At 36.5% G+C, this 23,104-nt stretch overlaps 1 protein-coding gene across 1 annotated transcript in view; it reads left to right on the top strand.

Moving 5' to 3' along the window:
- Positions 1–3,370: 3,370 nt before the first annotated feature.
- The window catches only part of LOC120227420 (inactive dipeptidyl peptidase 10-like), a gene marked incomplete at its 3' end in the record, with an annotated part of 40,143 nt that continues 20,409 nt past the window's right edge, over positions 3,371–23,104 (top strand). The window contains exons 1-3 of the mRNA XM_039225540.1: positions 3,371–3,441; positions 14,297–14,451; positions 21,756–21,853. Coding sequence (XP_039081471.1) covers positions 14,362–14,451; positions 21,756–21,853 — 188 coding nt within the window. The remainder of the gene's footprint in view (positions 3,442–14,296; positions 14,452–21,755; positions 21,854–23,104) is intronic.

The following is a 23,104-nucleotide window of genomic DNA, read 5'->3' on the forward strand; positions in this document are numbered from 1 at the left end:
CTAATATAATTTAAGAAAAATTTTTGACTATTTAAAAGAGGTCAGAAGATTAAAACGTACGTCTTCATTTAGGCAGCCACAGATTTTTTTTGCCCATAGAAAAAAGATCTTGTGGACATTCCCTAGTATTTCAGCTTTCAGAAAATGGCATTAAAATTCAGATTCCATATTACTTGTTCTTTTACATTGAAGCAGATGTCAGTTTCATATGGATTCTGAATATCATCCAATCTGTTCTTCCAATATAAATGTAATTACTGGTCACTGGTTTTGGATAATTTATACATCTGCTGAAATCGTGGAGGTTTTATCAATTGTTTTGACTAAGAGTTTGTTCCCTTCAGAAAGCTGAGGGTCTGGAACTATATTACTTTAGATTAAGTCACCTCTACTCCTAAGAATAGCCACATGTCCTTAAGTATCCTGGGTGTAGATGATCTGAACCGTTATTGCTCACAAGCCCTTATAGAAGAATCAAGTACGAACATGGGATTCCTTCCAAGTAAGGAAGAGTTTATGTGCTTTTGTGTGTCTCTTTGTGAAAGGCAAAAAGGGGTAGTAGATAAAAGATATAAAGCTTAAGCTTTAGATGGCTAGAATACAGCTAATATTGTTTCTTGGTTATAAGGGATGGTGCAACTTGTTAAAACCAACTTCCACCCAGTTTTAAGACACCTGAGGTATAGTTCTCAAACTTTCAGCTAGGTATGATGCATGTGATTTCAATAATTCACTTTTCTTAATGTTTTATTTATTATTGAGACAAAGAGAAACAGAGCATGAATGGGGGAAGGTCAGAAAAAGGGGGAGACACAGAATTCGAAGCAGGCTACAGGCTCAGAGCTGTCAACACAGAGCCTGATGCGGGGCTTGAACTCATGAACCGTGAGATCATGACCTGAGCTGAAGTCGGTCGTTTAACCGACTGAGCCTGAGCCACCCAGTAATTCACTTCTTTCCAGAACACCTGTTTGTCTCAGTGGATTGGTTTTGGTGCAGGTCATGACATCACAGTTAGTGAGATAGGGCCCTACGTCAGGCTTCATGCTGACAGTAGAGCCTACTTGGGATCCTCTCTCTCCCTGTCTCTCTGCCCGCATATGAGCTCTCTCCCTCTCTCAAACATTTGAAAAAGAAAAAAATAAATGTATTTATTTCCTATCACTTGAAAGCTTTCTAAATGAAATGAAAGCAGTAAATGTCATTTGTTATGAACTGTTTCCACTAATAGTACTAACACTACTACTGTTAGTATTCTACTACTACTACTAATCCATATATTACCAACATAATATGTAATGCTGGTCGATAGTTTGGGATAATTTACACATAAGCTGAAGCTAGAGGCTTTTTAAAAAATTTTTTATTTAAAATTGTAGCCTCCATAAAGCTTAGTATTTTGAACCAAATTAAATGAGTTTGAGCCCTGAGTCATGCTCTGTGCTGACAGCTGAGAGCCTGGAGCATTTCAGAATCTGTGTCTCCCTCTCTTTCTCTCTCTCTCTCTCTCTGTTCCTCCTGTGCTTGTGCTCTCTCTCTCTCTCAGAAATGAATAAACACTTAAAATTTTTTTTAAAAAATAAAAGGAGTGAGATTTAAAAAGGTTCGGAAAGTTATCAAAGTCATTCAGATTTTAAATTTATTCTGGGGCACCTGGGTGGCTTAGTCGGTTAAGCGTCCGACTTTCGCTTGGGTCATGAACTAGCGGTTCGTGGGTTCGAGCCCCACGTCGGGCTCTGTGCTGACTGCCAGCTCAGAGCCTGGAGCCTATTTCAGAGTCTGTATCTCCCTCCCTCTCTGACCCTCCCCTGCTCACACTGTCTCTCTCTCTCTCCTAGAAATAAAGAAAAATATTTAAAAAAATTAAAAAATGAATTTATTCTGCCTGATTATAACTTTAGTCTGCTTCTCTTTTGAACACCCTGTTATAGCTTTTTTTCTCCCCACAACCTCAAAAATTCTCATTCTTACATTGGCATTCTTACCTGTAATATAAATTATATAAAGTGTTAAAATGATTAATTAGGTCTGCTGTTTATATCCTTGCCAAATCATCAGAATCAGAGTAGACTATCATGAAATTTTCTGGACACTTAAATGATTTTTTATCATTTTTCACAGCAGGATTTAAAATCTAGCACCTAATCAGAGGGTTATATCAGAAGTGCTTGTGTTTGCTCTGTTTGCTACTGTATAATGGTCCTGTAGCATGCTGGAACGTGAGGCACTAGCAACTTTCACCTTCCTAGTAGAATGTTCGATCTAGATAGCAATTTGTCTTCTGTTTGACAGTTTCTACTCCCTCCAACATGTGCATGAAACATGGTTCTCTGAAGGTTATATTATCAGATAGACCAGCAGTTTGAAATGTTTGACATTAAAAGTACTCCAATGTGGGATGCCTGGCTGGCTCAGTCAGTAGAACATGTGACTCTAGTTCTTACTTTGTGTGTTCAAGCCCCACATTGGGTGTAGAGATTACTCAAAATTACAATTAAAAAATTCAAATATGGATTATAGGTGATTTTATTCTGAATTTATTAAAGACACATCCTTTTGGGTGGACAGATCCTGCTCAATTTCATTATTGTTCCTGTTGTGGGGGCTGTTGTTGATGATGATATTATTTTGGAAGACTTTGTGATGTGTTCAAATTAAAACTCTCTCCTGAACCCTCAAGCCCACAGTTATTATTATTGCTATGCTATTTAGCAAAGAATTGCCAGCAAAGAGTGGGCATAGCAAAGCATGTTCCATTAATCAGTGCAAGGGAATTTTGCCATTCTTTCCTTTCATCAGGGGATTTGTGAGTCAGGCTGGATGGAATCAGAAAGATTCTCTAGAAATTATTTTATTGATGGCCAAATCCATTTTCCTAAAAGTAAAGACACCAAATTGAAGCTTTTAAGCCGTCTGTTGGCTGTTACTAAAATGGCATCTGATACAGTTTATCAGTCTTTTAAGTATGCAAAGAATTACTCAAACCCAAATCAATTTTGTGTGAAAAAAAATGAAATAGATGAAAAATTATTGTTTCAAAAACAGATTTAAAAGCTTCAATACCGGTACTATGTAATTTCAAAATGACAATTTGATATTGATATGATAAGGAAGGAAAGTGCCATTAATAATTGAAAGGAATGCAAATGTATGCACTAAATAAAAACAAACAGGAAGCAGGAAAATAATACGAGACTTAGGTCCTCAGCTATTGTTCTATTGCATGAAAGTATTTTATTTTATTTTAGTATGAAAGTATTTTTAAAAGCTTCCTAATATGTTGGTTTTTGTTTGTTTGTTTTATATGTTTCTGGATCCAGATTTATATTTTTGAAAATAATATCTACTATCAACCTGATATAAAGAGCAGTTCATTGAGGCTGACATCTTCTGGAAAAGAAGGAATTATTTTTAATGGGATTGCTGACTGGTTATATGAAGGTGAGTTGAACAGATTTAGTTTCAAAAGAACACAAATGGCATATTTTTATACAAAATTTGTAAAACAAATCTGTTCATTCTAGAGCAAGACTTATAGCTCCATTTCTTCTTATTTTCATTCAAAATTGCCTCCATGATTTCATATCTTTGCATGCACTTGTATTTTGACTGATTGTGATTCATGTCTACTAATACAACTCCACATTGTGAGGGTGTGTGTATACTAAACACACACACACTCACACACACATACATTTTGTTCAGATTAGATAGATTTTATTTCAGTGATGCTTATCTAATCAAAGTGAGTGATAATCTAATGTCACTCTGGAATTAGATGCTGAGTTTTTCTGACTTTGGAAAAGAAGAAATAAATAACTTTAATGTTCAAAAAGTACAGGAGAGGCACTTGATTTTAGTCTTTCCCATTAAGAACAGTCTCATATTTTAAAAGCCATTGCATGAGGAGCAAAATAAAACCCACCTATAGAGTTATTTGCAGTAACTGGTGAGTCAAGTTTTCATGACAGCTAAGAATATAAAAAAGGATTCAGGTAATGAAAACCTCTGTCCAATTTGATCATTCACCAGTTTTCAGCTGGGTTTTAGACACAGATTTCCTGGGGAAGACTCAAAGTTTGAGCTTAATACCTGGGTTTCAGACTCCACAACTCATCTTGGCAACACATCAAGATTTAAACTAAGTTATTTGTCTTTGATTAGAAATGATAAAGCTAACGATCATCTAGAAAATAAATTTTATTTCTTAAGCAATATTGTCAAATGCATCTTTCTACTTCAGAGTCAATATTTTTAATTCAGTAAGAAAAGTAAATCACTTACTTCATTCATTTATTCATCCAGTCTACCATTCAACAGATATTATTAAAGACATTATTTTCCAAGTATTTGTAAGGGTGCTGAGATACATCAGGGAACTGAACAAAGTACTACTTGAGGACCTTACGTTAAGAGAAACATTTTACTAGGTGTAGCTATTTTATTAATGAAGAGACATTGTAGCCTTTGAAATTTATATGCATATGTGCACATGTATATTTATACCTATATTTTTTGTGTATATGCCAGCATCAAATAATAAAATATTTTAGAGGCCACAGTTGATCCTGAGGAATAATGGAAGCTACTTTGGAAATATCAATAATAACTGTGGTGTAAAATTAAAAAAAAATTCAAACACACAAAGTAATAAGTAGGATTCTTTGGTTCAGAGTATCAGAAGCTGCAAAAAGATAAATTATTGGTGGGGCCTGAGATGGCCCAATGAATTAAAGAAACATCTGGAGAACAAATTTGAGACTTGGGTAGTTCTAGGAGTCTAGGTAGCAAGAACGAACCATCTTTGATGTAGAGGAGCTAGGTAAGAGGTGCCCTTTATCTTCACAGTATTGTCAGTACTGCATGAGATCCTGAGGAATGGAGAAACTGTATCAGTGCAGTTTGTGGAATTTAAGAAACAAAACAAATGAACAGAAGAAAATGAGAGAGAGAGAGAGACAGACAGACAGACAGACAGACGCAAACCAAGAAACTCTTATCTCTCTCTTACCCCTAGAGAACAAACTGATGGTTACCAAGGGGGAGGTTGGTTGGGGGTTGGGTTAAATAAGTGAGGGGAATTAAGGAGTACCCCTGCTGTGATGAGCACCAAGTGTATGGAAGTGTTGAATCACTATATTGTATACCTGAAACTGATATTACACCATATGCTAACTACACTGGAATTTAAATTAAAATACTTTAAAAAGAAGAAGTTAGGTAGGGAAATCTAAGCAACAGTTAAAAGCTTGCAAAAGCATAGCAAGGTTAAATAGCCTGGTGTGCACCTTGGGAACTAAAATCTGCTTGATATGATTGGGGCATAAAATTTGAAGAAAAGGAAGACAGCAAGAAACAAGGGATAGTAACCCTAAAAGTATCCAGTATTTCAATTATTTTTTCACTAGTAAATGGGGAAACTAATAGAGCTTTTCAAGTTAGGGAGTGCCAATATTAGATCTTCCTAATAAATAGATCATTTTGACTACAATGTAAAGCTTGGATCAAACAGCAGACAGAACTAGTGAGCAGCTGGGAGGCTTTTCCTATGTTCTGTCAAGAGATAATGAGCAATAGTACTAGGGTTAAAGCAATAAGAAGGAGGGAAGATTCTAAAATTGATGAGACAGTAAAATAGATAGATCTTAGTGGTTAAATGGATGAAGTAGATGAGAAGAAGTCAAAGAATGATTCTGTGGCTTCTGGTTTAGGTCACTAGTAAATTCTGGTGACAGACCCAGGGAGCAGGCATTCATAAGAGTAGTGGGCATCAGGGAAGCAAAAAATAATTTAGTGGGAACATTGGTGCTTCACAGTATGCTAGCATGCTACCTTGGGTTACAAAATGTGATCCCTTACATCAAAGGATTTCTAAGTCAACTCAATGTAGAATGTACTGACTTGATCACTGAACAAGATGACCTGGGCCTCTGTCTTTTACATATGGATATGTCCTATTACATATGACTTTATGTAATTTTTGGCATTACATTTTTAAGAAAATTATCAGAAGAGAAATTAAGGACCATTATCTGACAAATATGATTATTTTCTTCATTAGAGAATGAAATTATATATATTCAGCTGAAGAGTGAACACTCTTTTGGGGATAGGAAAGGCAAACAGAAAACAAAACTCATGTGTAATAACTCCGTAGGTCTGACACTTTCCAAAGGAGAAATTGTAAACTTATCATTTTTGCCATTCAAATGAAACTCAGTCCCTTGGCTCTTAGACTGTAGGTATACTAGCAAATTCCAAATGTGCTATGTGATTGAATCCTCACAGTACTAGCATATTTAATCATTTACAGATGAAGCCAAGACTCAGGGGGTAGGTGACTTAGACATGGCCTCAAAGTTCATGAGTGCCAGAGCTGGCACTTGAATGTGTATCCTCAAATCCAGTGCTTAGTCTCCTGGTCTCCTTACCTGTTACACTTCAGTGCCTTTTATTGTTCCCTAAGGAATGGCATACATTATGGACCCAAGCCATTAGATTTCCCTGGTCTATTTCTTCAACCAAAGACTTTGACCACAGACTTACCTCTGTGGTCAATAAATCCTTGCTTTATTTTCAAGAGAAGGGACAGTACCAAGGGAATCAGTGTTAAGGTTTGACAGAGGGAGTTAGGCCATTCAGGCGTCATTAATTTTTCCTCTCAATATTTTGTCTGCATTCCCAAGCTACTTTTTTAACATTTATTTATTGTTGAGAGATGAGAGAGACAGAGCACAAGGAAGGGAGGGTCAGAGAGAGAGGGAGACACAGAATCTGAAGCAGGCTCCAGGCTCTGAGCTGTCAGCACAGAGCCCGAGGCGGGACTCAAACCCATGAACTGTGAGATCATGACCTGAGCTGAAGTCAGATGCTTAACTGACTGACCCACGCCGGTGCCCCTCCCAAGCTATGTTTTAAGAGCCACACAATACCTTCATTTCCCTCTATCACTTTGCTTTTCCACGTTTCCATCAGCTCCCAGATTACAGACCTTCTCTTTTTCTTTCAGTACAGTCACCACAGCACAATGATATCTACTAGGAATGCATATGATCTTCAACATAATGTAGAGTTTTCCTTCTTGTTCCTTTATAGAAACCAGTTGCAATCTGAATTAGTATGTGTGAGAGACTCAAGAAGTAACATGTAATATTTCCACTGTGTTAAATTCAAATTTTCCTTTAGTAAATATCATAAGGAAAAAAAAAGATTAAAGAAGGAGTCACATAAAGGATAATAAAATGTTTTTGTGGCACATTTCAATAGCATGGTTTAAACTTTTTAGGTCTAGGCCAATCTGTTAGTGTGGCTGTTGATCCCAACCAAAGGCACTTATGTCGAGATTTTCAGTCTTTAAAAGTGTAATTTTAAAACCTCTTTGTATTTGTAGTATTATTCAGTTCCTAAGGAAAGTCAAGGAAAATAAAATATAATGTGTTTTTAAAGAGTTGAAGTTCAAGAGAAAAATAAAACATCATGCTCAAAATGATGCATCATTTTAAACATAATTCACACCAAATGCATCTAATGTTACTCATATAAATTGGTTCACTTAACATAGTAACTTAACTAAATAAAATATCAGATGAATGTTTTGCTAAACGTAAGTAAAGTTCACAGCTGCAAAGTTTACAGCTTTGAAAAATTTTATAAAGTATTGAACCTATTAAAGAGAAACAAAAAATGACCAAGGCTTTAAGTTATTTGAGCACATGAAATATTGGAACCACTGTGCCTTAATGATTTATAAATGTATTTTTAAGGAATTCTTCAATATTCAATTCAATAGTTATTAAGTATGTATATCTTTCCAGGATTATCTGAGTACAATATGATGAGGAAGAGGGTTTCTATGTTTTGGGTATTTCCAACTTACTGGAGTGAAAAACTATAAACAATTATTCTATAAAGGAACCATTTGGAGCATGGTCAGTATAAATAGTAATAGAACTACATGTCAGAATACTAAATAGAAATAAAAGTAGAATTAATTCTAATGGAATGGAGGAGTATAGAGTCACTAAATAGAAGAAATGGTCTGTGCAATTGAGCTTTAAGAATGACAAGAATAAAGAAGTGAGAGAAAAAATTCACAGCATTAACAATAGTCTTATCAAGAGATGGAAATTGGTACATTTTTTGGTTGCTCACTGAGAATATTGTTTTGTTTTTGTTTTTCTTTCTCTTGCATAGAAGTCACATTCATCCAGTCATTGATTGAACAAATATTTATTGAGCCCTTACTATATCTCAGTAAAACTGGACTATGGCAGATAAAAGAAAAACTTAGGGGGGCAGCCGTAGAAGCCAGAGGAAGGCAGAATAACAAAAAATGCTGAGTCTCTGGAGGTGAAATAAGCTACGGATTCCACAGTTACTGCTGCATTTGCTACCGGAAATTGATGAAAGTGAAATCAGTCAATTTGTGGTACCAGAAGCAGGACAGCAGTGGATAGAGGTGTAAATGGGAAGTGAGAAGTTTATGAATATAGACAACTCTTTAAAGAAACTTGACAGGGGTGCCTGGGTGGCTCAGGCAGTTAAGCTTCTGACTTCAGCCCACGTCATGATCTCACGGTTCGTGGGTTCGAAAAAACACTTGACAGTGAGATACAAAAAATAAAGAGGAAAAGGCAACCATAGACCCCTATGGCTGCAGTAGCTTACTCAGGAAATCTTATCTGTCTAAATTGGTAAACCGCAAATGGATAAAATCAGCTTACTCTTCAGAATAGCATGGTTAATCTGAACACAATGATTATATATTAGTTTTCTGTAAGTGCTCTGTGTTGAGGTCACGTTGCTAAGTGTTTTTGATATAAAACAACATGTGTTGAAAACTCCATCTGTTTTTCAGTGAGATATTCTCATTATTGTAATGAAGTCAAAGACAAACCAAACCTTCCTTGGAATGTAATGGAAAGCAATTTGTAGAAATACAATGTTTATAAATAATATAATATAATATAATATAATATAATATAATATAATATAATATAATATAATATAGTTAACACAGGAAGTTTGAATGCATGAGTAAGAGTCCCTGTTAGTTGCAATTAAAGAAGTGTGTGAATTATCCAAGAGAACTCTTAAGGAGATACATATTAAAGATTCGCTTATTTACCTCCTTCCCATTCCAGTTCGCTTAATTTTTTATACCTGAAGCAAGTCACAAAATATTTTGTGTGTACTACTTTGCTCTTTTGACATTTTTGTGAGTGACAACTGGAGACATGGATTGCACTAAAATAAATTAGAGTAGATGATACCTAGTTTCTACTGGAAGGTGTTCTCAAATCTGCGCCATTATTATTCTTGGGAAGTACTTGTGCATATACATTTACAGCTAGGATAGAACCCACCTCTTAGAAATTCTGAGTGTTGATTTTAGGCCATGCGATCCGATACCTCTGTACCTATAAGTCTCATAATAATTTACACCCATTTGTCCAGTGTAAATTTCTTTTTTTTTCTCAGTGTGTCTGGTGAATGGGTCTCCTCATAGGGATTTTCAGTAGCTTGTACAAATCAGTGTCAGGATTACAACTGGAAACAATGGCACATTCAAAATAGTATTAACATTTTTACCTATGAAGGGATCACTTATCAAAGACAAGGGATATGTAGCAACCTATGACTAGTAATGATTTAGTCATTAACACTTGAAGTGGGAATGGTAAGTAAGCTGTTACTAGAACCTACAAACAAGGAATCCTATAGTTTTTGCAGAAGCAGTAAGTTTTTATTAGGAAACATAGCCTCACTAACAGGATTCCAATGGGTGAGAACCAAGAAAATAAGTATCATGCACCAACTTTATTTCCCTCATTTGATTTGTTTGGTTTCATCTTGGCCATGGCCAACAAAAACTCAAAGATCAAGATGGTATTATTATTACTTAAATAAAATCTTTGCATCCTTGAAAGAACACATGAAGTTCCTTCCATCTGCCACTGTTTCATTGTAGAGCAGTATTGGTCCAGTTTATATTCCTGTCAGAAATTTATAACCACAGCCAACACTCGTGTTTTTCATATAAAGTTTCAGGGGGAATTGCACCCATTAAACAAGGCCGTAACTAGTAATCATAGCTCCTTTGTCAGTCAACCATTCCTTTTTCCCTTTAGTCTTTGCCAGCATTTTGACTACATAGGTTATTTACCATAGTAGATCAAACCAAAATTTTATCCCTGCCAAATCTTATTTCTTTGCTTCTTTTTCTTAATTAGGTTGCTACAATTTCAGTTTTCCATTGAAATGGAAATTGGAATGTGGAAATGTAGAATTGGAAAATGGGTAGACTTGAACAAAGGAGTATCCGTGAATCTCCTGAGTCCAGATATACTCTTCTTTCCTCTCCTTCATATAATAAAGACATATATATTTTTCCTGGCAGATAAGATTAATTACCAGACAGACACACACTGCCTGTATTCTGTCAGTTTTTATCCAGGCCTATTGAGCCCCAAATGATCAGGGGGAGATTTTAGCTTCCAATTCAGAGGAGCATAATTAGGACACTCGCTGTTAGAAGCAGTACCCCCTTAGGCATTTGAATGTCTAAACCCACTGACCTCCTTATCATGAAGACAAGAAACAAAATATATCTAGTGGGTTAATGGTGTGATAGTGAAAGAGAGGGCTCCCCTTCTACCCCCTAGTTCCTAGATGTGTGCTTCCTGGCTTTGAAAGAGGGACACGTACATACTGTATGATGACATCCTAACATTAAGGTTGTTATAGGGCCAAAACCAAGTGAGAGAAGACTAGTTCACACTTTCATCAAGCCAGGTACATATAGCTAATGGAGAACAGAGAATTTTATGGTCTGAGTATATTGCCCTTCTTTTTGCTATAAAATCTTTTCTCTTTAGTGGTGATGTGGGTGAACTATTGTGATAATGGGTACGCTATTCTGTAGGTCCATGAATAGCAGTGCTGACAGGACTTCAGGCAGCCAAGGCGTATCTAACCCAGAGCACGTGTCTGTCTTTGTAATGATAAAATGCTACCCCATCTTAATGGAATGGCTCCCATGTGCTCTACCTGCCACCAGGTAGCCAGCTGGTCCTGCTGGGAAATAATGCCATATGAAGAGTTTAATGACAGCTCCTCTTGTTGGCAGGTAATGGTAGGAACCCAAGCCGAACTGACCTGTACTTGGTAGCCATATCACCCATCTGATTATTGACAGCCTGCTCTGCAATAGATGTGTTCTGGTGGATATTAAGTAGGACACTACGATCTTCACATTGTTATATGTTCAATGTAACAATGACATCTCACCTTTTCTGAGATGTCAATGCAGTTATCTTTCCCTACATTTCCTTGTCACTAATTTTCTAATTTTAGTCTTCTCGTAACTCTGATCAGGCCCTTTATTTGTTACTGTGGATGAGTCAGGGTGGATCCATGCTTCAAGCTAATTCACCTTCCACAAAAGGGTAGAAAACTAAGTATCTTGTTCAAAAGTCTGCCAACTGGAAGGATTTATGTTTAGTTTGGTCTTTTAATGCCAACTTCAGTCAGACTGTAGGACAGAGCCTACCAACTCCACAGTCTTCGAGTACATCATACAAACCTGCCCATAAACCAGGCCTGCATTTATTTCTCCCCCGCCAATGCGTATTAGAAAACCCATCTTGAGGGGCGCCTGGGTGGCTTAGTCGCTTAAGCGTCTGACTTTTGCTTAGGTCATGATCTCGCGGTTCGTGGGTTCAAGCCCTGCATCAGGCTCTGTGCTGACTGCCAGCTCAGAGCCTGGAGCCTATTTCGGAGTCTGTGATATTCCTTCTCTCTCTGACCCTCCCCTGCTCACGCTGTCTCTCTCTCTCTCTCCCCTAGAAATAAATAAAAACATTAAAAACAGTTAAAAAAAAAAAAAGAAAACCCATCTCGAGGTTTTGATATGAGCTGAAGGAGAGAGAGTAAAGCACAGGATACAACACTCTGGGTATTTTACTTATGTGTTCTGTCCCAGTCCCATAGATACCCCTTCTATTTTATAGTGGGATGTTGCTCTATGTGTTTAGTTTTATGGTCACTGAATCAGATAACATTCAGTTCATGATGGGCAATCTGGGTTGCATAGATACCTGGTATCCTGTGGTCAGGCTAATTGTTTCTGCAAGATCCCAGTAGAGATCTGCTTTTGAAATAGAGAACATTAATCCGCACAGGAGGAAATGGCCTTTCCTAAAGCTTGCAATGCCCATTTTGATTGCCATATGGTGAGTTTCAGAAGGTCTGCACAGCATCTCTGTTTACCATGAAGATTCATATTAGCATTGTATCTGCTGGGTCACAAGGTAAAGATGGTAGAAAGGATTGTACCATGGCCTTGATCTGCCGCATAGCCCTTTCTTGCACAGACTCTGCTCAGAATGGGCAGCTTCACAGGTTGTCTAGAAAGTAGAATGGGGCAGCATATGTGAATATGGTTTAAGTTGTTCCTTCAGAATCTGAAGAATCTGTTCCCTCTTCACTTTTGCAGGAGTACAATTCCAACAAATTTTCTCTTGCTTTAGAAGAGATATCTCAGTGTATACTATGCTACCAGATCTCCAAATTCTCCCCTAGGGATATAGAACTCATAAACATTACAGGGGTTTATCTCACTCTGCCTTTTTGCAGAGGACATCTACCTCCCTTGGATAGAGGCTGCCTCTGTCAGCAAGAAGACTTGTGGGAATTTTGAGGTTCAGCATCTTCAGCCATAAACTTAGACACATATAGCAACATTCCACTATAAAATGTTTTGTTTATGAGACTGATCCAGAAAGCATAAGTATCCTGCACATGTTTACCCAAGCATCTCTATCCTATGTGCCAAGGTCCCAGGACTTCTTAGCTTTAAAAAAAAAACAACAACTGGAGTTGAGTCCCTAAGTTGTGTTGTAGCTCTACAACCCTTACTATGTACCCTTGGACCTCTGCCTTACCTATCTGCAATTACAGAAGAGAGGGACTCCTTCAAAGATGTCTCGATGATCTTTTTTGTATTCTTGGTTTTGCATACATGGTTTCAGTTTATTTCTATGTAATCTCCATGAGGTGTCATATGAACTTTGTGAACTTCATTTTATAGTCTTTAGAGCTGCCATTGTTGTAGCAATTAAGTGCCACCACCAATTATCCTCCCCAAACCTTTCCTCTCCATCTGCATTTCACTCTGCATCATCACCAGTGACAATCGATTACTCATGATTCCATCCTTTGCTCTGGATTATTTATACTCCATTTCTCTCCTGGAAAGGTGATTATTACATCAAAGGTAGTGCAGATATAGATGGGTATAGATATAGATATATAGAGGTAGGTACAGATATAGATCTCCAACTTAATCTCAAAACCTAATTTTAAAGGTCCCTTTTCTGAGTCTATTGCTGGCATTCTTCACAGTATTTGTCAAGGGACCAGAAGAAAAGAGCTGGCACATTCAGTAACCTGAAGATCTATTCACAAAGAGACCACATTTACAAAATGAAACCCTAAAGAACAGAGCTATAATCTAGACCAGGAGCAACCAAGCTATTATACCACCCCTATGTCCATAGAGATGAACCATTCATTACAAGATACAAAAGGAGAAAATTTCATAGGAAAGACTGCATTGATAGGAGTAGTGACATTATTTAAAACATATGGCAAGCCTGAAGTGACATTTCAGGATATGGCCAAGGAAGTAAATATTCTGACTTCACTCTTCTTCTAATCTCTTGTCATTGTACCATAATGGCCATGCTCTGGAAGGCATGACAACCCTTTGGCTGTAGTGCATACAAGTTAACTTACCGGGCCAGCAAGCAGGTATAGACAAATGAATAGTGGATCTGCTCACATGAAAGATATCCAGTGTATTTCCTATTCTATTTCCTTAGAGCTCAAAATAATTTCATGAATCTAGTGGGTATTCAACTTGATTGATGATGGAAATATGATTGAATGCAAATATGAATGCATGGTGACATGGGCATGGTTTGATGCCATATTTCAGTCTTCACTTACTGTTCTTATTCTTTTTGTCCTACTTGTGCTTTCATCTTCTCTGTTCACATTTGCTGATGAAATCCTGACTTCATTGCTTCATTCTTTCTTTCCACTGCATCTGCTTTCCCTGGGACTAGAAGGGTCATTCAGAAATAAAGAATTCTCCATAATGTTGATAAAATCCAACACACCGTATAGGAAAAAAAAAAAGTATATCTGCAATGGAGATTTCAAGGACAGATGTTTGTGGGTCACTGAGCCCACATCTCTACAGTTGGTTTCAAATAACACTCATTTATTCTAGAGGAACTCCTGCATTCTCACATTGCCCACTGGTGGTCACCAGATGGAGAAAGGCTTGCCTTCCTGATGATAAATGACTCGTTGGTGCCTAACATGGTTATTCCTCGATTTACCGGAGCATTGTATCCCAAAGGAAAGCTGTATCCATATCCTAAGGTAAGCATCATGGAAGCACTGATTTGTTCTCTCTCTCCACACCATTGACTTGATTGATGGTATCCTTGGTTCCTGAACACGTTGTCTTTGCAGAAAAAAAGCAGCTTTTCCTACTGGTCAGATCTTTTCAGAGGTTGCAGTAGCCTGTACACAGTGTTCTGGTAGGAAGAGGTAGAGATGATTCAGGGCTTCGGAACTGTCACTTTTGCTCTATTTTTCCCCCTTTGTTGCTCTCATTCTTGTTTTCCCCCACCTTCCCAGTTAGAAAGAAGGTGAGAAGAAATAAGGGGCAGCACTGATACTAGGGCACAGGTGTCTCCAGAAGTACATTCTGTTTGTTAACATTTTTTATTTTCTAGCCATTAATAGGTGTTATAAGGGAAGAAAAAGTCCCATGGTTAAATGAGTTGAAATTTCTCAGCTAAAAAAAAAATTTCAACTTCTCTCAGATGATTTCTTAGAGCATTTAATATACTATATGATAATGTGTATTATAAATCTCCCATAAAAAATCGACTAAGCATAAAGTATCTCCAGGAAGGAATAGACTAAGCATAAAGAATCTCTATAAAGAATAGACTAAGCATAAAGAATTTATTAGTATTAGTATTAACATCAGCATTATTTTGGCAAAGCATACTCTGGAACATACTTTATAACATGCTGGGGTAGAGCCATCACCAGGCATAGCTAAGATAGATGGAATTGTTTTATTGAGTGAGGCAAATATGGAAATCTTGCCCAGAGAGCAAAACTATTTTCAAGTACGGAGCAGGCTGCAAAAACATCTGGAGTGTAACTGTTTTGTTCCTATTGTATGGCATAACTTAAGGTCTATTTTTAAAAGTGTATTTACCCCATGGTTTATATTACAAAGAAAAAGGCTCATAGGTGAGGCCCTCTATGCATTAATCATGTAATGATGTTTTATAGGAAAGTTTTTAAATTCCACTTTACACATTTCACCTCTTAATTTGGTAAGAGGCAGCTGTTTATTCAATTTAGAAGCTATTTTAAAGCCATTCATTTAGTGAGTTGTACTTTATGTTTCCCAAGCATGATATGTTTTGCAGCTTTCAACTTGTGCATTACGTTAATTAGGCAAGGTATTGTACAGATTACCTATCACACATGTTATTCTATACTTACAGTAAAGGCATGGTCAGGGTAGGCGTGACTTTATTTTCCTCTCATCTTCCAGACTCAGATTACTCAAGGTGGAGAAGGGAGGAAAGGAAATGGAAGGGAAGGGAAGGGAAGGAGAGGGGAGGGGAGAGGAGGGGAGGGGAGGGGAGGGGAGGGGAGGGGAGGAAGAAGGATGAGGGAGGAAGGAAGGAAGGAAGGAAGGAAGGAAGGAAGGAAGGAAGGAAGGAAGGAGGGAAGGAAGGAAGGAGGCTGGATAAGATAGTCAAAAATAAGAAGAGTGTTTCTTCAGTGCGATTCTGTACCATCTGTTGTGGTTTTATTTTTATGGTTTTTGTTTGTTTGTTTCTTTCTTTCAATCTTGTCTTCTTCCCATAGACTGTAGTATTAAATGACTGGCCTATAGCTGAGAAAGACAGGAGAATTGAGAGGAATCTCATTCTATGATTCTGAAATATTATGTTTAGGGTCTTTTCTGGATACAAGTTAGAAGGTGTATATAGTCTGTGCCCCTCAAGAGAAAATGGCAACTTGGCCTGACAACAAAATAATCATATTCACCAAGAGATTTTTATTATACTTCAAGTACATAGCTTATCACTTCTCTAATATAGATTTAGCCGTGTTTCATGAATGACAGTTTCTTCCTTTATGGAACACCTGCACCTTTTCCCCTCCAGAGAATGACTGAAAAGACTTCACAAATGTATTAATTCTCACATCATTTGATTTACTTATGGTAATGAAAGTCCCCCTGACAATTTAAATACAAAATGAAGTGGCATATTGTGAAAAGCATATGCAACTAAGCAAGATGTTCACGAACAACTGTTCAGTTTTTTCACTACAAAAAAGGAAATAAAATCAGCTTTAGGGAAAAAACAACTTTTTTGCAATTCATGTCCCAAGAGGACTGGGGAATTGTAAGACTCACTCTAAGAATCATACGCAATAGGTGCATTTTCAAATTAGCTTCTCAGTTAGAGGCTGCTGGTGTTTGAACTTGGACACTCCCAAGCCTCATAATTTTAAAAGACTGAGGCAAACATATAGACAAATAGAAATATCTGAGAAATTTAATTCTGAAGATACTGGGCTGATAAACCTAGACAGTTTTGTTTTTAATAAGTTATTATTTAATTAATTATTTTATAATTCTCAATAGTAAAGCTAGGCATACAATAATAATAATGTTTGCTATTGTACAAATCATGTGTGCTAATAATATGCTTCATATTTTCAGAGATATTTTCACTATTTTTCCCTTATTTGGACTTCTTCACAATTGCCTCTATTTACAAATGGACAAACTAAGCTCTCTAAAAGGCTAAGTCCTTTTCTAAAAGTCAGAGGTTTTTTTTAAATTTTTTTAATGTTTTATTTATTTCTGAGAGAGAGAGAGACAGAGAGAGAGAGAGACAGACAGTGTGAGCAGGGGAGGGTCAAAGAGAGAGGGAGTGACAGAATCCAAAGACAGGCTCCAGGCTCTGAGCTAGCAGTCAGCCCAGAACCTGATGTGGGGCTCGAACCCATGAACCGCGAGATCATGACCTGAGCTGAAGTCAGATGCTTAACCGACTGAGCTACTCAAGAGCCCCTAAAAGTCAGAGTTATTTTAAGAACAGGGAAACAACTCAGATTTTTTAATTCTGTCCCTGTCTGTAAAACTACCAAAGGTTAACCTATATAACTGAAGACATATCTGGAATCAAAATATCTTCCTGTCAAATTAACAAATATATGTGGAGCTCTGTCTGCTCCATTTACTCCTAATGACTTAGTAGGATATACATATGATTCTTAGTCTCATACCTAAGAGAGAGAGAGAGAGAGATTAAATAGATAGATGATAGATGTTAGGTAGGTAGGTAGGTATGTAGGTAGACAGATATAGATAGATGATGGATGGATTGATGGATACATAGATACATAAATAATAGATACATAGATACACAGATAAAGACATGTAATGCAAGGTAAAAGTCCTTAGTGTGTGTCAGTGACCTACCACTGAGGAGTATTAAACACAAAGAAAAGGTAGCTACTGTAGCGGCCAAGCCAAGAGAAAGAATTCTAAATCCTCAGAAGGTTTTTAATAGGAATCCCTGCACAGGAACTTAAGACAACAGGACACGAAGAAAGAAGGTCTGAACTTCATCCCTGATCTCAGAATAAGTTTCAGTATCATTTTGTATATATTACTTAAACTCTGAAAGCCATTATTTTCCACTCTGGTTTAAAAACAAACAAACAAACAAAACTTTGTTAGTCCTTCCACTAACAACTGTATTAGTTTGATTTGCTCTTACTTTTGCAATAAACTTACAAAAAGTAGTATTTTAGACATTGAAGTAATTCATAGAGTTCACACTAAATTGTGCTTCAAATGAAACTAGATTTTTAAAAAGTGCAGCAAATAATGTGGTCAGATTTACTAATGAAATACTTACACTAAACAAATATATTTGTATTTTACTTAATTCAGCATGATTCAGAACTCATAAAATACCCTATCATTAGCAATTCAGCACAAAAGAGAGGCACGGTTCTATCTCAGTAACCTCAGGTTAATCTTCTTAATTAAAGCGTTATATCGTTTAATGACAATTTAGTTGCCATTAAAATAAGGTTAATTATTATTGAGGCTTGTGTTTCAGAATTATAGAGGAAGGATTCTGTAGATATGCAGTCTTTCTGGCAACTGTGACTGTAAAAAGCAAATAGTTGAACTCCTCTAATTTGCAAACTATTGAAATGATCCAGATATTAAAAGGTGCAAATGAACTTGCAGTGTGCACTTAATTTCAAAAGTCCATGGAGAGAGAAAAATCTAATTGAGATTATAGAATGCTGGACAGCTGAATTTTGGAAATAGCCTAATGTTTGTTTTTTATCTAAACTTGGCCATGTGTGTACACAGCTTTTCATTTGTTTTCATGTAAAACCTAACGTGGTAATCAGTGATCCTACACAGGTATAAACATACAGAGCTGTAGACGTTAAAAACAAACAAACAAAAACCTGTTTTATGATATAAATACCATCTATGTCTTTGACGAAGGATGTCATAAAATTATGCATCATTGATAAGAGCTGACAAAAAGATCAAATTTAATTTAATTTCTCTTTTTCTAAATGAGTTTATCAAAAAATAAAAACATCATAGGCACAATTTTTCACCAACTAGAAAAGTCAGTGTTTTAATGATAACTTTCTAATTCAGTGCTGTATACTGTTTTAGACATTTTTAAAAGTGTTAGATATTTTTATAAATTATCTTTTTGTTAGTCTAGATGACAAAATCACGAGCTACTTTTAAGCTACAGAAAGGAAACCTACACTGCCTCAAAACTTCTGACTTGTGACATATTCTCAGACAAGTATTGTCTCGTTTGATAATCAAATAAAACAATACTTGAGGATCTTTAACCTCTTGCCCATGGTCTATATTCAGCAAATAACAGTCAAAATGGAAACCCAGCTTTCTCTGACTCAAGGTTAAGCTTAGCCAGTTCTCACAAATAGTACTTTTCCCAGAAGAATCAGCTTCCTCTGAGAAACCATTAGAAGTGCGGATTCTCCTGTTGCATGATATGAGAAATGCTGGTTAAATCTAATTAAACAAACCTTCCTGCCTGCCGGGTGATTGTGATGCAGGTTAACACCTTTGGTCACCACTGAACTGTAATCTATAATATACATATATGTACATGTGTGTGTATATTATCTATATATATATATGTATACTATATATAATTGCATATATGTATCATTACATATACTAGCAATAATACATATTCTTGAAAATATATATATATATATCAGCATCTTGTCAAATTTGCCTACTAATTATAGTTATCTGAGAGTTTTGTTAAAACACAGAATCTTGAGCCCACACCTAGAGATTCTGATTTTGAGTCTATGTAGGGTCGAGTATTTGTGTTTCTAAGATGCCAGAGAATAATGATGGAAGCTTTCTCCTGGCCAGAGATCAACACTTTGAAGGGCACTACTAAATAGTAGATCCCAGCTCTAATTTTTAATATTTGTGGTCAAACTAGAGAAATGGTTAGATTGAAAAAATGGATAAGGCCAGTTTTTGGTGTTGTTTTTTTTTTTTTTTTTTTCCCCAGGGAGGATCGTGACAATTAAATTGAAACAGTAGCGATGTGAAAGGGAGCTCCTGAGTGTGGCATACAACTAAATTGCCCAAGACAAATGTGCCCAGACACTTGAGGGTTTTAAAGTAATGAAAAATTTTATAAAATCTGACACCAGAGCCTACTTGGTGAAGCAGGATCATAGCTTATCTTCCAGGAAGTCCTTCACTGTATGAACCATTTCCATCATCTTTCTTTATAGCATTGTGTTTCTGTGGTGGAAGACATTCCTGACACCTTTCTTTGGCTCAGAACTTGACCTGTGTATGATACACCCCCACAGGCATGCTAGTTATTTATTACATTTATTATTAAGACTTCATTTTTTGGAGAAGTTTAAGGTTCACAGCAAAATTGAGAGAAAGCGACATAATTCCCATATGCCCACCACACTCACACATGCATAGCCTCCCCCCCAATATCAGGATCACTCACTATAGTGCATTTGTTATAATTTATAACAAATATATAATTTATAACAAAAATATAATTTATAAAGCTATGCTGACATATTATAATCACCCAGATTATAGTTTCCATTACAGTTCAGTTTTGGTGTTGTCCACTCTGTAGGTTTGGACAAATATATTTAATGACATGTATCCATCATTATGGTATCACACAGTATTTTTTACTGCCTTAACAATTCTTTGTGCTTTACCCATTCATTCCTCTGCCTTTCCCTCCCTGCTAGTCATACTTAATAGCCTAATAACACAGTTCTTGAGGAGCTATTACTGACTGTTGGTAAAATGCATTATGTTGCGTCTGGTCCAGTTCAACTTTGGGTTTTATCAATGACAATTACTTGGACATGACTTTTTCTTTCTCATCTTTAAATCACTTTTATCATTCTCCTTAGATTTTTGTCACTCTTCTAATTCAATCTACTTTTAATTTCCTTGTCTTGCTTTGTATATCTCATATAGCCCTTCTCCTAAAACATCAGCCACACAAAATGACACAGTGGTTACTTTGTTTAAAAACACATTGGGCCACAAGTAGTCAACTGATTCTGTAAGTCATTTATTCACATACACATTCTCTCATTCATTCCAAAATGCTTGAGATATATTGATGAAACGTCCTATTTCTGCTCCCTATGAGTTCACAGTATATTTAGAAAGAGTTTGGAGACTCTTGCCTAGGAATGAAATGAAGCAAAATTGCAGGTAAGAGCATCCTGGGTTTGCATGCCGGCTTCCTCAGTTATTGGATATCTATCCCCTCTTCCACTGTTTTCCTGGCCTCTCCATAGTCATCTGGAAAAGGGTTGTAATTATATCTTAGGTGGGAAGTAGGAACATTTAGTAGGATGATTAATGTAATGTCTTTACTACATACTAAGAGCCAGAAACATAATAATGCTCTAGGGTAGTTATTACCCATTCTTACCACTGTCTTTCTACTCCTCCAACTAGGTACTTGGTGAGGACAGTCTCCTCTGTGGCCCACCACCTCCCAAGGTGCACTTGCACCCCATCTAGTGTTCACTAAAGTTTAAAAGGAAACATAGGAATGTTTAATGCAATAGAATGGATTAGGTATTGGGGAATTTTAATCATGCACCATGCAGATTGGCAGATCTTCTGTATCTTTTTCATTCTTCTTCTTTTTCTCCTTCTTCTTCTTTTTAATAAGCTAAGCTTTTTTCTCACTGCATTTCTTATCCTATAATGTGAATAGCAGCTTGTTCTTTTCACTATTTTGTAAATCCAGCCCTTGTGGTGTTATTCTAGGGAAAGAACACAGTAGTGATGCCTAATGAATAAAGTAATCATGATTTTCCATCACCTTTAATTGTTTGACTAAAGTGCTTGAGAAACAGCAATCTACAAAAACAATTGAAGGCAATCAGGTTGTTGAATATGAAATTTCTACTTCAAAGAAATTAAACTTTTCCCCTATTCTAATGCAGAATTATAAAGGAATCAAAACATTTCTTTTTCAATATACTTTAATGCTTAATATATTTGTATTACAACTCTCATTTTCTCAAAGGCAGGTCAAATGAACCCAACCATCAAATTATATGTTGTAAACCTATATGGACCAACTCATACTTTGGAACTCATGCCACCTGACAGCTTTAAATCAAGGTATGCAATTTTCATTTTATTTTTACTTGGAAATAGTTATTTTACCTTCAATTATCATTTTGTTGTAATTTAGAGAGAGATGAGTGGCTCAATAAATCTGCCTGAAAATAAATCTGAGTTTGTCCCATTAGTGGAGGAATGAACTCATTCTGGATTTCTTGTTCCCAGGGAGCATTTAAAGTTTCCAGGTGATTAGCAGCATCACAAAATGACTAAATGCAGTGATAAGGAAAATTAGACCTTTGCAACAGATGTGATAGGGAGATGGGGGCAAAGGATGATTTTCCATTGAATTTTCTTCCTGAAAATTCTTCCTTATTTTTTTTTTATTTTTAAAAAAAAAAATTTTAATGCTTTATTTATTTCTGAGAGAGACAATGTAAGCAGGGAGGGTCAGAGAGAGAGAGGGAGACAGAGAATCTGAAACAGGCTCCAGGCTCTGAGCTAGCTGTCAGCGCAGAGCCTGACGCAGGGCTCAAACCCACAAACCGTGAGATCATGGCCTGAACTGAAGTCGGACGCTTAACTGACTGAGCCACCCAGGCACCCCTGAAAATTCATCTTTAAAAAGGACCCAAAAAGAGGTCCTCTTTAAAAGAGTACAATCTTCCTAGTGTTGTGTAGTTTTTCCAGCAGAAGTTCTCTCCATAGCTTGGGAGCAGTTCCCTAGCTTTCTTCTCCAGGCAGGGAAATGTAATGAGATGTTGTTTTAAAACATCCTTCTTGTTTAAGAAGTTTGAATGGATCTAAGTAGCCTTCTTATTTAGGAAGTTTGAATGGATATAAAAGAAACACTTTATGTGTCAGAAGCATAATTTTAATATTATCAAAATTTCCAGTAGTGAACAGTGAATCAAACAACCATGTGGAATTTGAAATTCAATCATCTCAAACTTCAAGGGTACTCTTTCAAATAGTGCAGCCCTTTAAAACTTTACAAAAGTCCCAGGGAAGGAATAGGTAGCTGATTTGGAAAAATAATTTCAGAATATATTGGATGATATGGGGCTAAGCTGTAACTTTGGATGTCATCAACAATCAGTCCTGGAGAACTGATTCACCTATAAATTCTGCTCAAATGTTGATCCATCAGTGTATTCAGGAAAGTTCCAACAGAGTTGGTGATTTTCACAGATATTACAGCCTGAAGTATGTGGAACTGTTTCCTACTTGTAAAGTTACTAAAATTTTATGGAATGTTTACACTGGAAGGGTGCCCATAACTACCTAATATAATCTGTTCCTATTATT

Source organism: Hyaena hyaena, unplaced genomic scaffold, assembly GCF_003009895.1.
Source record: "Hyaena hyaena isolate Hyena2069 unplaced genomic scaffold, ASM300989v1 scaffold_2307, whole genome shotgun sequence".
In the NCBI taxonomy this organism is placed as follows: Eukaryota; Metazoa; Chordata; class Mammalia; order Carnivora; family Hyaenidae; genus Hyaena; species Hyaena hyaena.